This window comes from Centroberyx affinis, unplaced genomic scaffold (assembly GCF_046629955.1).
Source record: "Centroberyx affinis isolate AG114_WGS23_722 - 3 ecotype Tasmania unplaced genomic scaffold, CSIRO-AGI_Caff_v1 ptg004599l_1, whole genome shotgun sequence".
NCBI lineage: Eukaryota > Metazoa > Chordata > Actinopteri > Beryciformes > Berycidae > Centroberyx > Centroberyx affinis.
Window position 1 is genome coordinate 203,087 of NW_027282213.1, and position 17,541 is coordinate 220,627.

At 42.7% G+C, this 17,541-nt stretch overlaps 1 protein-coding gene across 2 annotated transcripts; it reads right to left on the minus strand.

Moving 5' to 3' along the window:
* Positions 1–590: 590 nt before the first annotated feature.
* igsf8 (immunoglobulin superfamily, member 8) lies at positions 591–15,646 on the minus strand. 2 transcript variants are annotated; one of them, XM_071544562.1, is made up of 9 exons: positions 15,507–15,646; positions 15,159–15,336; positions 12,019–12,399; positions 10,816–11,280; positions 8,661–8,839; positions 7,989–8,241; positions 5,684–6,142; positions 4,337–4,789; positions 591–3,697 (listed from the first exon to the last, which is right to left on the minus strand). In XM_071544562.1, exons 2-9 carry the CDS (start codon positions 15,208–15,210, stop codon positions 3,570–3,572), a joined length of 2,370 nt encoding a protein of 789 aa, XP_071400663.1. In that variant the 5' UTR covers positions 15,211–15,336; positions 15,507–15,646; the 3' UTR covers positions 591–3,569. The 2 variants fall into 2 exon arrangements, with proteins under 2 accessions (XP_071400663.1, XP_071400664.1); XM_071544563.1 differs by having other exon boundaries at positions 15,159–15,333; positions 15,507–15,626.
* Between the last annotated feature and the right edge of the window lie 1,895 nt (positions 15,647–17,541).

A 17,541-nucleotide genomic window follows, 5' to 3' on the forward strand; every position in this document is an offset into this window, starting at 1 on the left:
AGGTTTTCTTTTTGTGCGTCATTACACCAAACATTTGTTAACCACCGTCAGCCACATAAAATATTTTCAGTGAGAGCCGTTTAAAAAAACATGCATTGCATTATTTGTGGGACTGTCAAGCATGTGTAAATATCAGTAATATTCTGCAACCATGACAGATGATGATGATCTGATTGTTTATTGTTGTGTCCCACTATAGTGCAACATAGTTCTTAGAAATGTTTGTTTGTTTTTTTTGCATGTTTTCACAGTAGTATCACAGCACATTGGTAGCTTAACTTCACTCTCAAACTTCCATCACAATGTACTTTGAGCCTACAAGACTGCAAACCTCTGCTTGGCTGGTCCTAACTTTGAAACTGCAGCAGCCACAAGAAAGTTACTGGTTTTGATAGATGGAAAAATTCCTCAACTCACACATGAACGCTTTTTTCAGACAGATTGGACAGATTTCCCGCTCCGCAAAAATTACAGAATGTACTGTAATACCTCAGCACTTTCCAGCGGCCTCTGATTTGAGCATGTCCAGGTTCTTTGCATAGAACAGACTTTTGTTCTAGCACTAGAAAAAACACACACACATACCACAGTAACATTATAAATCCAGAGTGGTTTATTGGTTTATCAAATGGCAGCTTTGCCAAAGCACCATAACAAACAAACTGAACATTACCTCCAACAGCTGCAAATTGCAAAAAGGAATAGTGGTATTAAAGCATAAGTAAACAACCCATACAAAACATAACACCTTCATTTAAGCGGTTAATACGCCTTCAAACTAAGCACAACATAGACAGCAGTTTTGTACTGTGAGCATGTTATGTCTTTGTAATATAATACAGTGCAACAAAATAGAATACAATTTTGAGTGGCTGCTGTTCTCAGGGGACAGAGATTTAAATGAATCCAATGCTAGCCACACTGACACTGTAACACAGTGAGAGGGGGGAAGGGCGGCGGGACACACACTGCAATCATAAACACAGGGATTAGAGACCAGTGAACACACAGATACTCAGTTACTTCCACTCTGAAATGTCAGCCTGCACTGTGCTGCTGCTGCGCGTGCATGTATGGATGTATGTGGATGTGTGTGGATGTGTGTGTGTGTGTGTGTGTATGTGTGTGTATGCGTGTAATCACGTGGGGGGGTGGGGTATGTGGGGGAACAAATCAGCTTTGAGTAGTTGATCTGGAACAAAGTGGCTCAGGAAGCAAGCAGAGCTGTGATTTTATTCCCTAATGTTCATGAACAACATTTATAATCAGGGTTTAGAGAGCACAGGTTAGGCAGGATAGGGAGATTTAGAGGGACTCTCACAGGGAAACCAACTGAGAGAAAGAGCGAGACAGACAGAGAGACCGAGAGAGGAATGTATCCGTCTCTGTGCGTAAAGAGCTACAGAGACGACCTGCAGCATTTTCAATGAGAGCCCCGGGTTGGATACAAATACTCTTTCCTTTCCACGAACAGATCATGTACCCCACCTTAAATTACTGGTAAACATTATGCAGAAATGCGTGCATGGACAAACTTTTGTAAAATGTTACTTAGGGAAGGGAAAGGAGGATGGATTTCATTCATATTTCAAGTGTGCAGACATATCATATCTGTCAGACAGATTTCTGCAGGCTAGCAGCAGGAACTAGTCATAAGTCTTGGCACAAGAAATGCTTAGACTAAACCACACGATAAATATGATGATGATGATAATGAGACCTCACTAAACCCTGTCTGGTCATATGACTGCATGGCTGAGGACATTTTCACCTCAGGGACAAGTATCCAGAACAACATGCAATAACAGAACCGTTTTCCTGCTTGTGTATTACTCGTCGTAACAAACGGGGAATTCTTTTTCACAGTACTGTTTTTCGATCTCAGCCACTTGACAAGAACAGCAAAGGAACCATCCATCGAAAAAACAATTCAAAGTACTCGCTCAAGTACAGCAAAGTGACTTTTCAGCTGAAAGAAAATCAAGTAAAAGAAGGATACCAAGGGGCTTTGGTCCCAGTCCCACTTTGGTCCAAGTGCTTCAAAAGAACAGAACAGACTGCTGCAGAATGTTAAACTTGTGTGTCTTGCCAAAGACAAACATGGCGTTTCAAGTACAGTCTTGCTTTTTACATTAAGTAAAAAAAAAACAGCTGAACTTTATGGAGTATTTACATACTTCAGCTCAGTGCATAATTGATATCTCTTCCATTTCTCTTTGTTAAATGTATACAAGTATGTACAGAGAACTCAAGACAGCATTTAGCATAACAGGCAAGGAATGCTTTTGTTTAGAATGGTAAGCAATTGGTCTTGGCATTAGAAAGTCCCTGGCCAGCGCTTTCCTTATTAAGTCACAGACAGAGACTTTGTTTACATGCAGAGTGGTGCCGGACTGCAGGCAGTGGAAGGTCCCTATCCTCATGTAGACTTTCTGGAAGCTGTACTGCTCACATCAGCATTCATGTGACTGTCTGGCAGTGAGTGGATTAACCATGCATGCACATTTAGACATCACTGGTTCTGTAATAAAATAGCATGCCGTTTGAGCAGGGAACACTTGGAAGTAACAGTCTTAAACAGTATCAACAATGTGTGAAAACAAAAATATTCTTTGTTCATTGTAAATTACCAGAGTAAGGTTATTTTAGCCTGCTACCTGAATATTTTGTTGGATTGACATTTTCCCAACTCTGAATAGTACCATTAAATCTGCGTAGACATTGATTTAGGCTGATCTATGCAACAGGCAATATATAAAATATCTGAAGGACTGAATGGTATTTGGTACCATTTTATATGGACAATCAAACTGTGACTTCTGAATGGGCAGTTTGCTTGGCCTTTCCATGGGACCAATGCTTTTTCACTTTTGCAGTGTCCTTGAGATTCAAAACCAGCCTGTAGTAACTTCTTTACTCCAGAACTCGACACAAAAGTTCCACAAGTCCAATTCTTAAAGACAACATGAAATGGCATTTCGAAGGTGTCTTGCTTCTGTAATTCAACGCATTTGCGGTTGAAACAGAGTGTTAGGTCAGGACATAATGTGGGGAGGGATCGTTCAAAGGTGGCTTGGGCTGGACCACACCAAACATGGAAAGTGACTCTAAAGAACTGGATGCTAACCTGCATCCCATTGTAGAGGACAACTCGCCTCCTCCAACACCTCCATCACTCCTGTTATTGGAGCAAGCAGTGGACAAAACCCTTAGAGTGGAGGAGGGGGGGTTGTTAATAAATATGGTGACATTATTGGTTGGGATTTTATGTACGCCTACTGGTAAGCGATTCAGCAATCACTAAAAATATGCTGTTTTCCAGGAAGGAAAGCACTGGGGTTTTGATATAAAAATACAAGAAAATAAAAAACAGATTTTTTTGGCATGTATTGTTACACAGGTGTACGTTAGGGCACAGGAAATTAGCTAACAAGGTAAAAGAGTCACTTTTCCACTTCATTTTGTCTTTAAGTCAGTTCTTGACCATTTTATCCATTATGATCCATGTGTCACCTCTTCTGCCTCTTCAAAACACATTCACATCTTACACAGGCAGTGGCACAGGACACCTATTTCTGAGCACGCTGCCTTGCCAGGCGCTTCATGAAGCAACAGGTTACCGTGGCGATGATGACAATGCCCACAAACAGGGCCGAGGAGACTCCGATAACCAAAGGGATGAGGAGGAGGTCAGCAGCTGGGAGAGAGAGGAAATGGGAGTTAAGGAGAGGGGGAAACAAAGAAGGAAAGGTAATGTTAAGAAGATGACAAAAGCTGGTAAGAATTGCTATTTTCATATTTTAAAAGAGAAAACATGCAGCAGGATCAGTTACAATCTCTCGATCTCAGTTGTAATTTAATAGATGTGCACATGAATAGGCAACAAAAAGACTACCGCCCTATTATTACTGTAATCCAATTACAACTGGTGCAGGGTCAGACATAAGTAGGAAAATGTTTTGTTCACTTTGGGAAAATTGATTTGTTTATGTGGTTCAAAGGCAATACAAACATGCACTTTCTATTACAGCATACATATTGATGACTGCCATGTCCATGGACTGTATATAAACTAAAAGCAGAGATTGTGCTGATGGCTCAGTCATCAAGTGCAGGGGTTGACAAACTTTTTCAGCCCTTTGACCCAAACTGACCCACACCTTCTTATGTAGATCTGAAAGAATGTCAACAACTAATTTTGGGTGCTAGTGTCCAGTTTTAATGTGTATGTTGGAGATGCCTTTCAATGTCAGGTGTAAATGTAACCCAGCTAAATCATATCCAGACTTAATCCAAGATGCATGCTAATACCATAATAGCAAGAGTAGTCACTTACCTCGGGCATACAGGTAAACGGTCACAGCAGACGACTCTGCTTTAGCCCCTGTGTTGGTCCAGCCTCCGTGCGGGGCCTGCCACCACACCTCGGCCTGGCACACATACAGGCCCTGGTCCCTCAAGGTGGCTGAGTGGACCCTCAGTCTGTAGCTGTCAGCTGCCAGACGGTCGATGCTAATCTCGCTACCGTTGGCGTAGATCTGCGCAACACCCTCGTACGTGAGAGCAGCTACCAGCCTGGGTTTTTCCTCAACTGGGGGGCTTGGAGGAGGCAGTTCAGATGGTGGCTTCTCTCTGGTGATAACTGGCTCAGGGATCGGCTGCTGCAGCCACTGCACCTGTAGCTGGGTGGGACTTGTGTTTGTCACAGTGACGTTGCAGATCAGGGTGATGGTGCTGCCTCTTTTCAGTAGAGGGCCACGAGGAAGCTCAGCCACCGCTGACACCAGCACTTTTGGGGAAGGAAGAGATAGTGTTGTTCAGACAATAGTTATTGTTTGTTTCATCGAAGGGTAAGATGGAAATATCTGGCTTGAGAGTAGTCTAAGAACAATGTGAAACTGGAATGTATGATTTAATTTGAGAAAAACTAAATATTGCTAATGTGTTCTATTTAATGATTACATAAAATCATTTCTCAGACGCTAACTGCGGAGAGATGGGATCATTCTCAGCTATTGTCTGGTTGACAGAGAAAATACACCAAAATACTGGTATGTAAAGAGTTTAAAAGCCTATGTATAGGAAAAAACATTAGACTTGAAGCATAAAAAGACAGAGCAGGTGGGAGTGACCCACATGTGACAGAGCTGGTGTAGACAGCAGCACTGATTGAAAGGAGAGCACTTCTGTTCCAAGAGACAGACAACTAAAAAAACACACAGCTGAGTTGCTGTGTTTACAATTAAGTGTAAACACAACAATGTTAACGGACATAGACTTAAGCACTGGGATCCAGCCAGGAAGCGTATGCAAATCAAACAGATGGCAGGCACCCTGGATAGCATACTTGTCAAAAATGGATTATCAGGACACTCAAGGATGCAACAAGCGTACAAGCGAGATGAGGTGTATATTGTCAGTTTTTGAGATGTAAATACAGTGGAAGTGACGTGCACTGCAAGGACAAGAAATGTCCAATTTTAATGTGTATGTTGTTTGTGTATGTATGTTTAATGTGTACGCCTTTCAATGTCAGGTGCAAATGTAACCCAGCTAAATCATATCTCTTAATCCAAGATGCATGCTGATGCCAGGTGTGAAGGGGGCCTCAGTTCGTCGTCTGTCGCCATTATCCTCCATCACTACCATAATAAAATAAATAATACCAACAATAGTCAATTACCTTGGGAGTACAAAGGAACGGTCACTGCAGACGATTCTGTTTTAACCCCTGTGGGGTACCAGCCTCCGTGTGGGTCCTGCCACCACACCTCAGCCTGGCACACATACAGGCCCTGATCCCTCAAGGTGGCCGAGTGGATCCTCAGTCTGTAGCTGTCAGCTGCCAGACGGTCGATGCTAACCTCGCTACCGCTGCCGTAGATTTGTGCAACACCGTCGTACGTGAGAGCAGCTACCAGCCTGGGTTTTCCTTCAACTGGGGTCCTTGGAGGAGGCAGTTCAGATGGTGGCTTCTCTCCCTTGGTGATAACTGGCTCAGGGATCGGCCGCTGCAGCCACTGCACCTGTAGCTGGGAGGGACTTGCGGTTGTCACGGTGACGTTACAGATCAGGGTGATGGTGCTGCCTCTTTGCAGCTGGGGGCCACGAGCAAGCTCAGCCACCGCTGAAACCAGCACTTCTGTGGAAGGAAGAGATAGTGTTGTTCAGACAATAGTTCTTGTTTGTTGAAATCAGTAGAATTCTTACAGACAATAGCTCGTAATTGAAGATATCTGAAGTGTTGAGTGATAGATTAGGCTAAACTTCACACAAAGTTGTTTGAGTGTGGCAAACACTCCGTTAATATATAAATACTTAAAAGAAAAAAAATCCTTGTTATGCCATGAGACAAAAGCATTGCTCTCTAAGGATGGCGGGAACAGGTGATTTGCATGAAGGGGAGAGGAAATAAATGACCAGCTGCCTCCAGATTTGAAAGCTATGCTCTACAATGACATTGTTGATCACTTTTGTTGCTGGGATCAGGTGAGGTCAGCATAATAAAGCAGACAGTGAGGAGGGACTACACACAGAGGATTCATTTGTAACCATTCAGGAGAAGGGAAGATAGAATGTAGATGGTACCAACTGGCATCCCGCCTTGGTCCTTAGGTTTTTAGAGTATTTGTTTTAGAATTTTAGGATTTCTCTCACCCCAAATGAAATGAGAAATTTTGCGGTCTAGTTTCCTAAAAAAAGACTTGGAGATAAAAGTTGGAATTGCCTGAATCAAATATAAAAACTTCAGAAGGATATTAATTTTGCAATTAATACATCCAGCAAGTGAAAGAGGAAGAAGGGACCAGCGTGGAAAGTCCTAGGTTAAACGGTTGAATAGAGGGACAAAGTTATTATCAAACAAAGATTCAAAGTGATCTGTGACCTGTACTCCCAAATAAGTGAACTTATGGGCTGATACCTTGAAAAGGTAGTTTCGACAATGGGTAACTCTTAGCGGCTGGATTCACTCTTATCCACATTAAGCTTATAGCCAGATATTGATCAAAAAGCTTTTGTTATAGTTAAAATGCATGGAATGGATTCATCTCGATCTGAGACAAACAACAATTAATCGTCAGCATAAGGAGATACCCTCTGATCAAACGCACCACGATTAATTCCATCTATTCCCTGATTAGTGCGTAGCGCTATGGCTAATGGTTCGATGACAATTGCAAACAGAAGAGGAGGTAAAGGGCATCCCTGTCTAGTCCCTCTACTCAAACAAAAATATTCAGAATAATTATTGTTGGTGTGGATACAGACAGTAGGTTGAGTATAAAGTAGCCTAATGCACAAGATGAAACATTCGCCAAACCCAAATCTATTCAAAGTTTCAAAGAGGTACCCATTCCATTTTAAGAGATTTGTGTATAGTATATCAGAAAGATTGTGGAATGAATGCCGGCCTTTAATAAAGCCTGTTTGATCTGGTTCTACAATAGTGGATACCACAGTTTCTAGAAGTAATGCTAGCATCTTAGCCAGTATTTTACAATCACAATTAATTAAGGAAATGGCTCGTTAACTCCCAGACTTTAGTAGAGTCCCCTGAATGAGTAAACATATTGAGTAAGAGTGGAGCTACCTTGTTGGAATTTTTAAAAAATCCACTGAAAATCCATCAGGCTCAAATCAGTATTTTGACCTACAGTGTAAGTGTGTAGATCTTGATCAATCTCAATCATCTTCTACATTCCTCACTCTGGGCTATGTAATCCTCTGAGATCATAAAACATGTTTGTTTGGGGGAGTCTTATAATCCTAATCAGTCTAATTCACTCTTACTTCAAATGTAATTAGCCTACTTTGTATAAACATCTTGACCAGACTAGAGAAGCCCAATCAGCCCCAATCCAAGTAAACTTGCATATGAAGACAGTTCATCCAATGCAACAGGCAATCTATCAATCAGGTAGATAGTAGATAATACATAATACAGCTGAAGCCTATATGTCATTGTTGACATAAACAGAGCCTCTTACCATTGGTCTTGAGGTTGACAGTGACTCCCTCGGACCTCTGGGTGAACGTGGCAGCAGTAGACGGGCCAGGGTTACTCCTACCGGCGTATACACTCACCGCACACCGATACACTCCCGAGTCGGAGGGGCGGGCCGAGAACAGCTTCAGAGAGTACCTCCCCTCCGCCACTTTCTCCATAGAGCCCCCGCTGGCTCGGCTGAGGTCGTCCCCCCAGCTGACGACACCGTCTGGGGTTATCTGGGCCACCTCCACCTTTGTATAAACAGACAGAAAAAAACATACATATAAAATATCATAAATTATTTATGACACTGAAATTTTTATATGAATTGTTTGTGCCAAAATTGTAATGCATGCCATCTTTCCGTTTATATAAATCAGATTTCAATTTACAGTCTAATAAATACTACATTCATTTGTTCATTTACAGACACAGGTGTGTACACACTCAAAAAATGTATTTATGTCCACATAAGTTACATAGTTACATTTGTGCTCTATGTTACAGTCACAGTATGCACAGCATGCAGGTACAAAACAATTACAATTCAAGGATGAAAACAGCAGCCCCACCTCTACACTGCCCCACTGCCTACAACAGCTGACAGTGAACAGTAAATTGCAAATAACAAATCAGCCAACACAAGTCAGCAGAATAAGAATCACAATACCTCTACTCCTCCAGTCCCGACTAAGCCACTGCTAGCAGAGCCCCTCTTCATCCACTGAACCAGCAGGCCCGAATTTCCCGCAGACGACAGCCCCGACACTTCACAGGTCAGGCTGAGAGGGGCACCGGCCTGTACGGTCACCTCCCCTCTGGGAGACGAAGTCACACGCACAGACTCCGCTGGACAGAAAAACGAGAGAGAGAGAGATATTAGGCAAATGGAAAGAGGAAAGACACCTGTACCGACACCAAAAATCTTCACTGGAACCAATACATATATAATCTCTGTTAGGCTGGGGTGGCTGCTCCTCTAGAATCGGTTGAACCTATTGAATAGTAGGGTAAATACTGTAGTACATATTGGTGGGAGATGACTTGGATCACCACTTTTCTTATTAAAGACACAATTCTAACATTCCTGACCAGGTCACAACAGAAACTTTATTATGGCTGAAAGGGTGAAGCCTCAGATGTGAATGGGGATTCACCAAGTACATTAGCCTACATGTACAAGGGTGACTGAATGACTGTTTAATTAATTGCAATAAATTGTAAATGTTTTATAAGCCAAGCATTCCTACTGTGGTATCATTATAAGGAGTCAGACATCGGTCCATTGTAAGCAAGGCCTCATTTACGACATTTCTCTAAACAAAGATCTGCTAAACAATGGATGCATTATTTATATAATTTGTCAAAACAAAAGGGGAAATGCTAGACCATTGTATTAGACAGACTACAGGGCCCAGAAACCATGACAGAACTAAGTAGTGCAAGTGTGAAAAGATAACAGTACATGCATTGATGAACCCCTATGCTTCAACTACGGTAAATGCCATTGTTCAAGAAAAAGACATATGACCTCATTAAGTCTTAGCTCCACTAGATACCTCTCTCTAAACTACTGTATTAATAACTTCTACATACATAATATCAGCAACAATATGTAAATGAAGAACCTCAACAAATATTAAGTTGTTATCTTGAACATTATGTTGTTACATTAAAATTATGTTCAAGAGCAAACATACAACTCTGGAGACACTATATGATCTGTTGAAGAGCCATAAAACTCCTACTGAAAGTTTGAGGTTACATTTTCATTCTAGGTGGTTAGAAAAAATACTTGAGAGGTCTGCCAGAGAGAGTGGTGCTGTTCTTAAAGGATTGGTCATGTTGGCCTGACAGAAAGATAAAAATCCTCTTTGCAGCCTACAAGGGGCCATGGTGAGAGTAAAGATTACTTAATGCTTTAGCGTTACACAAGCTCGTTAGATTTTAAATTGAGCCAAGCAGCAGGGCATGCTGTCAGTTAACCAGCTAGCCAGCTATCTACCTATCAAAGCTGGCTGGGTAGTAAACAAGAGAGCCAAGCATCTAGCTAGTCAGTCAGGGAGTCTGACAGTTTATCCATCCAACCAGTCAGTCACCAGCCAGATAAGTTAATCAGTCAAGCCAGCTAACCTAGGACCAACCAACCAATTACCCAGCCAGTCGACAACCTAGGCAACAAGTTGTAGTTAGTTGGACACCCATCCACCCAGTCGGTAAATTGGCCAGCCAGCAAGTCAGGCATTCAGCCAGGCAGTGAATAATACAGTCAGCCAGGGTTTGTGTCTGGATTCTGGAAAGAGCCCAGTGTACCAAACAGCTCTGTAAGAGCAGGCCTATTGGCACCACTTCCTTGGCAACAATGGAGAAATAATCAAGAGCCATAAACTGACAAGCAGATACCAAACCTGAGCTGTTTCTCAAGACTCAGGCCTGCAGTGTTACCCCAAACTCCATTTGTTGGTTCTGGAAACTCTACAACGTATGCCTGTAGTCTGATTTGCTTTTGTATATTAATGGCTGGGGTTTTATGTAACTGGAGCAGCCAAATTATTTTGAGATATCTTCTGCCCTTTGTTTGGGTGACTGCTTAACAAATCAACTATAATGAGTTTTCATTACTAACCTCTTTTTCTTGCAAATGTTTCCCACATGAACTTTGAATGCTGCACAAAACAAACAGCAGTTGAGCAACGTGCACGTTCTGGCCTTGGCACTTGCCCAAACAGAAAATATCCAGCTATGTTGATTCTGGCTGTGCCGCATGCTATCCTAATTTTGGCAAATGTCAACACATACTGGCATAGCTAGTTAGTTACACTGACCTAGTTGCTGAACAGTTAGGTTGCCAATATCCAGGATCCTCTGTGCAATCTTCTGCCACGATCCGTCAGGGTCCAGAATCCACTGTGAGGCCTCACAGAAATACGACCCAGTATCCTCTGCCTGCACCGCGCTCATCTTCATCACATACACATCCCGTCCGCCCTCTCCATTCTTTTTCTCTAGTGTGATCTCTCCATCATCGTACCGCTTCTTGTAAGACCCGCTGCTTCCAGGAGTCACGCCCAGCACCCTGTCAATGGAGATAATCTCTCCGACGGTGCTGACCTCTCCACCTGCTCCGCTCTCCGAACTTTCTCCACCACGCTTCCCAAACATGATAGACAGATGGGTGTGTTGCTTGGATTGGACGCCGGCTGAACATGTCAGCGTTAATCCCGCCCCCTCTGGCACGGGCTGACCAGAAAGTGCACGGGAATAGCTGATCTGGAGTGTGTCAGGGATCACTATGGGAGTACAAATAGACACAGACAGACAATAACATTGTAGCGAGATGCAAAAGGAGCCAGATGGGACACAAAATATGCCAAATTTAATTTCTATTGCCTGTGTGCTGCTTCATTCTTTCTATGTTTAGAACACCAAAGCAAATCATGAAATGGGGTAGCTGAGAGCGAGTCCAAGCCGTTTACTCTCATAGGCTTTGGACACCGCTTTGGCAAGGGGGGGATTAGTAGGCTATTATGACGATAACATACTTCGACTGCAAAACTAATGCTCAGCCTTTAAACTTAAAGGAGTGCTACATAAAGCAAAATGATGAATAGAAATATAATCAGTAAACATATGGATGATGTAAAAATCACCAAAATGTTTTTGACAGCTTGACCAGATGGATTTAATAGGGTGAGGAGCAACAAATTTACAGAGGGAGAGAGAAAGAAAAAGAGAGAGAGTGAGAGAAAAGCAGAGTACAAAGTCCAGATGTGTAGTATAAATATGAGCCTCGGATGAGGAATGTCGTCATGTGCCAAGTGAGACGCAAAGTATGATTGTTCAATGAAAAATGTCATCCATCTGGTTGACGTAGTACAAAATAGTTCATAAAATATTCCTGTGTGCTTATCATACTGAAACCCCCTGACGGAACTTGAACATGTCAGTAGGCTGGTTTCCACTGCACATCAAAACAAAACTAGTCTTTTTATCTATAGTTGCAACACAACCAGGAAGCATATCTTTACCTTTGATAGCAACTGAGGCGCTGTAATTCCCCTGGTATGTACTGTCTGTGCTGGGTGTGTAGCACTCGTATTTTCCCTGGTCTTCGGGCCGGAGCCTCTGGATCACCAGCCGGGCCTTGTCCCCCGAGTCCCTCTCCACCCTCACCTCCCCGGCCCGCACCCTGGCCTGGAACGGGGCGTAGGGAAAGCCCTGGTCCCTGGTGGACACGACTCCTATCTGCCTCCCGCCAGCATCCTCCCTGTACAGGAACCACTCGAACTCCTGGGTGCGTGGGCCCTCGTACCCCGATACAGCGCAGGGCAGAGAGATGGGGAACCCTGCCACACGGTAGACGGGTCCAGGGGGAAGGGTTACATCGCGACACAAAGCATACTGGAGCACTGCGGAAGAGAGGGATGTAGGGATGGTGTGGGAGAGAGAGAGGGAGGGAGAGAGAGAGAGAGAGAGAGAGAGAGAGAGAGAGAGAGAGAGAGAGAGAGAGAGAGAGAGAGAGAGAGAGAGAGAGAGAGAGACAGGCATAGACAAGGCAGGAAAGAGAGGGAACAGTGACAATGTCAAATCCACTGGGTCACAGCCTTGCCTTGCAGCATGTTTGGTGCACAGCCTCACCAATCAATATCCTGAGCTGATGACTGGCTAACAGGGAATCAATAGATTAGCATAGCCGTGGGAAAAAAACAAAGCACAACAACTAGAGCTAGGACAGCTAGCCTGAATATAACACATCTAATAAAGAAACAGGGACAAATCTTTCAGTGGGCTTCTTAGTTTATTTTCAGTTGTTTTAATGTTTGATAGAAGAGTGTCTACATGGCAGATTTTTTGTATTCTGGTTATGGGCAAGACAAATTCAGTGGGGGTGCCTCAGGGGTTAGACCAGTGAACTTCCAGGTTCAAGTGTCTGGGTTCTTTGCAGTGTCTGGCTGCATACCATACTTCCCTAAAATCTCTCCAAAATAGTTATGGGGTCAGATGAGCCAGGGTTATTTCAGCACTGAAACCCTCTTTTACAGCCACAGGCACTGAAACTTCTCCTTTGATAACTAGTCTTTCATGTTTAGGGTACTTACCTAAAATATTCCAATGCTGATACTGACTCAGTCAAAGGAGGAGGCCCCATTTTACAGGATAGCATTACAGAGGATTTTACATTTTACCCTTTCTGTACCTCCCTCTCTTCTGCATCCCCAGAGATGCAGACCTGTTGTAAGTGCCTTCTTTTGAAAGCAAAAATACACGGTACAAAAGAATTCAATTGTATCCCTGTGGTCTCAAATAGTTCAAGTAAAATTCAGGAGCAGGAACAAATTTGTTCAGAAAGCAAGAATCTAATCTGAGACGTCATCAGGCAATTCTTTCTGCACCTGCTCTACTGATAATGTATGGGAGACTGACTTCACAGAAAGTTTTATTATCCTTTTATGCCCAAATTAGCTTATTTCATAACAGCACAGACAGCTCCCAACCAGAGCAGAACTCTTCAAAACATACCCTGGGAAAAAAATAAAATAAAATAGAACAAAAATCACACGCGACCTGACATAGTTTTGGGAGGAAGTCGATGTAAGAAGTTGTGAGACTTTTTTCTCACAAGTAAAAGCCACGAGACGCCGTGCTTTACATTTTGGTTATTGTTGGAAGTTATTCACCAACAAATATTTGGACAATCTTAAACTATAAGAACATGATGTCTGAACTTTTAAAATGAAGGTACACATCTTTAATGTCAGATGCCCACTTTGTGATTTTGATCAGCAATTGGTGTAAGGAGGTGAAAACCCATCATCTCCAAATGCAAATGAGATGCAGTCATTCGGAAATTTATAGCCAACATTCGCCCACCAACTGAAACTAAATGGACGATCACCACTTACTATACCAACACAACCTTTACCCCACCTTTAACTGATGGCTACCTGAACAACTAGAAATACTAGACAGGTTCGTTTTGACACTCCCTGTCTGTGTGTGAGGCCTAGAAACAAATGGTGCTTTGACACACAGACACAGTCAAGCCACGGCCTGATAACAACACGCCCATAGATAATGCCATGGGAGACTAGTGGGAGGCTTAAGCGGATCAAGGCCTAATTAACATTGGGCTTGGATTGATAGGGCTGGGGGACACCATAGCGTGTGACAATACTCAACACTGTCTGGGTTAGGCAGTCTGCAACAGGGGGTCCCGAACCTTTTCTTATCAAGAACCAACCAAACAGACGCATGTTGGACCACAGTCTCTCATTTGATATGATCTTGTCCCAAGAAACACTATCTATCTGAGCAGACTTTTCTTGTTAGATATGATTTATATAACTATTCATCCTGTAGGAGAGAGCAACAGTGGGGAAAGTGAAACTTATGATCCAGTCATCCTTATGAGTTCTCTCATTTTTAGGGCCTGAATTATTTGTGAAATTAAATTTATAAGGATTTTTATTTATACGTTCTCTCACTTTTAGGGTGTGACATATTAGTGAAATTAAACTTATAAGGATTTATATTTATATGTTCCCTCACCGTGCTAACTTTTAGGGCGTGACATATTCCTGAATTTAAACTTATAAGGATGTATATTTATATGCTCCTCTCTCACTGTGCTAACTTTTAGGGTGTGACATATTAGTGAAATTAAACTTATAAGGATTTATAGTTATATGCTCTCTCACTGTGCTAACTTTTAGGGTGTGACATATCAGTGAAATTAAACTATTCTTCATTTTGCTCAGGACGCCCTGGAAACCTCTAAAAAGATCTCACTTTGGGAATCACTTTCTGACACACTTGAATTAGCTCAGCAAACATGCATGAGAATAAAAATGTTTTTAGGGGAATTTTCTTTGCATTCATCACTTCTGCATTTTGATTGCAGGTAGGTAGTGGAGATGTGGGCAATCAATGCTGATAAACGTCCCATGAAAATAAAGATGGGATGACCCACGGCTTTAAAAGAAGCCAGTCCAAATCATATGAAATGTAACACACTTGGTGCACATTCAGAGCAAAGTTAATTAGAGCATATGCCTGGCTGGTAGGCATGGGAGACAATCATGCAAATGCGTCGCTGTTTTGACAGATGGGGACGCGGTTTAGTGGTGATTGTGTGTGCGGTGCAAACAGGTAGTGAGACTAGACTCACCCCACTGTAGAAACACGAATCCTGCTGTTTTCAGCGAAGCCATCATCATCATCTTCCCCCCCGATGCCCAGATGGATTATGTCGACTCAGATTTCTCTCTCTGTGTCTCTCTCTCTCTGTGTATTCCTCTTGTCGTTTATCGCCGTTCATAATCCATCCCGCCGCGGTGAGCAACCTCCTTGTAGGCAAACGAATGAACAGAAAACATCAAATTATTGGTGCAAAAAAAAAGATTCCCAACAATATTTTGATTAGGCTGCTAGGATGGCGAGTTAGCACTATCAGCTAACATGCAGTGCGTATGAATAAGAGGTGTACATTCATACATGTAGCCTGTAAAACAGTTACCTTTCTCATGCATCGTCGCATCTTTGTCAACAAACCGATTGCTCCATAATTTTCTTGTAAGTATGCAGACTCGTTTTATTCAGACTACCGCCGCCTAGACAGACACGCCGCCGTCCCGTCCAGCCGTGGGGTGGTTGGCATCACAGGGGGTTGGTGTGTGTGAATTGGGGGCGAAGAGGAGGAGGGGGGTGGGGGTAACAAAAAAGGGAGGAGCCTGCATGCAAAAAAAACCCTGAGAAAAGAAAACAGACGGGAGCCATTGGCCAAGAATTCGAGGATGACATTTTGAACCAATAATAATAGCATGCGTTGAAAGCGGTTGAAACAACAACGCTTTTCATCACACCGCAGAGCGGCGCCAGAGTGCAGGCCAACAGCCCGCCATGTATTTTATGGCCTTTTCAGGTCAGTGATTTCTATCATAAAAGCTTTTTGTTCAGAGTGTACGAAGTTGTGGGACTTTTGTCAGCGTCTAAAATGAATTGGCATTTTTTTTAATTAAGCAAAAGTCACGAGAAGCCGTGATTTTAGTTAGAAGTTAGAAGTGTTGTTAATGAAGCAGAAGTATAACCTACATAAAAAGGCCACAGCACATTGTTTTAAAAAACACAAGAACGCAAATGTAACCATAATTATTTTAATTTTAATTTCTAATAGTTGAAGTAAACATCCCTGTTGTGGATAGGCAATTCTTACTCTGTTTAGGTAGGCTATCATCAATTTATGATGTTCAGTGGGTTCCAGGAGTTATTTTGTGATGTTGTAATTTACTTTTAAGACAGACTTTACACTGGGATGTCCTGGTGGTTCAGTGGTTTAAGGTGCATGCCATGTAACTGTGATGTCCTGGGTTTCCATCCCTGGACCTTTGTTGTATGTCATCCCCCTTTCTCTCTCCCCAGTCTTTCCTGTCTCTCTTCACTTTGTAATAAAGGCAAAAATGTTTGCTGATACAATTCAGTTTCTGAACTGCTGATCAGTTTTCCAAGCCATATGTGTCAGCTGTCCCAATAATTCACTGTTTTTGAAATCAGCAGCAAGTTATTGAGTAATGTTGAGAACTAGGGATAAGCCTAAACCAGGGGTGGGCATCCCCTGGCACATGCTTGTCCTCCATGGCACATGCTTGTACACCCCTGGCCTAAGCATAGGTAGCAGGCCTGCGGTTCTCAGTCCTGGTCCTCAGGACCCAGTGTTGGGTTGTTTGGGATTTTCACCTGGGAGCCTTGCAATGTGCAGACTGTTAGATGTGGGAGACAATAGATGTGGGAGCCACCACCAGTCCTGGTTTTCATTCTAGCCATCTAATCAGGGGCTGATTTCCACCTGACGCCAGGTGAATGCAATTAGCTGGTAGGATAGAAAACTGAAAAAAAAAACTCCGGGTTTTCAGTTCCATCCCTTTCCGGAAACTCCGGGAAACTCCGGGTTTTCAGTTCCAGAAAGAGAGGTAGCCTAACTTAAACTCTGTGTCAGTTACCACGGTAACTGCGAACCTAACCTGCTCGCTGGCAGGTTTTCTTCAACAAACCCTGAGTTTCTCTCTGTCTCCTCCCGTTTACAGAGCCAGACACGCTGTTTCATTTCCTCATTCATTCAGTCCGTATCTAAACGCGTATCAAAGCGCATTAATTAGCGGCGGTTTACTGTATGTCAGAGTCAAAATCCTGGTTGGATATTAGTTTGTTACTCAAGGACTATGCGCATCAGTCATTTCTTTGAACAGTGGTGTTTGCCTTCACATTCAAATATTAGCCTACACAGCGTGAATTCACCCTCAGCTCAGAATAAAACCTCAGCGTGTCCTTGTTATATCTTTTTTTATATAACAATGTGACTGTGCACACAAGACAGCTGTCAGTTTGTTAGTTCCTGCACTGAAATTTTTATTGCACATAATGTGTAATCTCAGTTTAAATTTACAAAATCTGTATGAAGCTTTAGACACGTAGGATCAATGCATAATTCTCTATCTCTTATGATGTGATTAGTCGCACTGATGGAACATTATTCCTATAATATTGGATTATGTTAA

What these genes read in the sequence shown, in the direction of transcription:
- igsf8 (XM_071544562.1), bottom strand. Translation starts at nt 15,210, where the DNA reads ATGATGATGATGGCTTCGCTGAAAACAGCAGGATTCGTGTTTCTACAG. An exon ending in ATTCGTGTTTCTACAGTGGG is followed by an intron (nt 12,400 to 15,158) that starts GTGAGTCTAGTC and finishes TCTCTTCCGCAG; the next exon opens with TGCTCCAGTATGCTTTGTGT. An exon ending in CGCCTCAGTTGCTATCAAAG is followed by an intron (nt 11,281 to 12,018) that starts GTAAAGATATGC and finishes GTACTCCCATAG; the next exon opens with TGATCCCTGACACACTCCAG.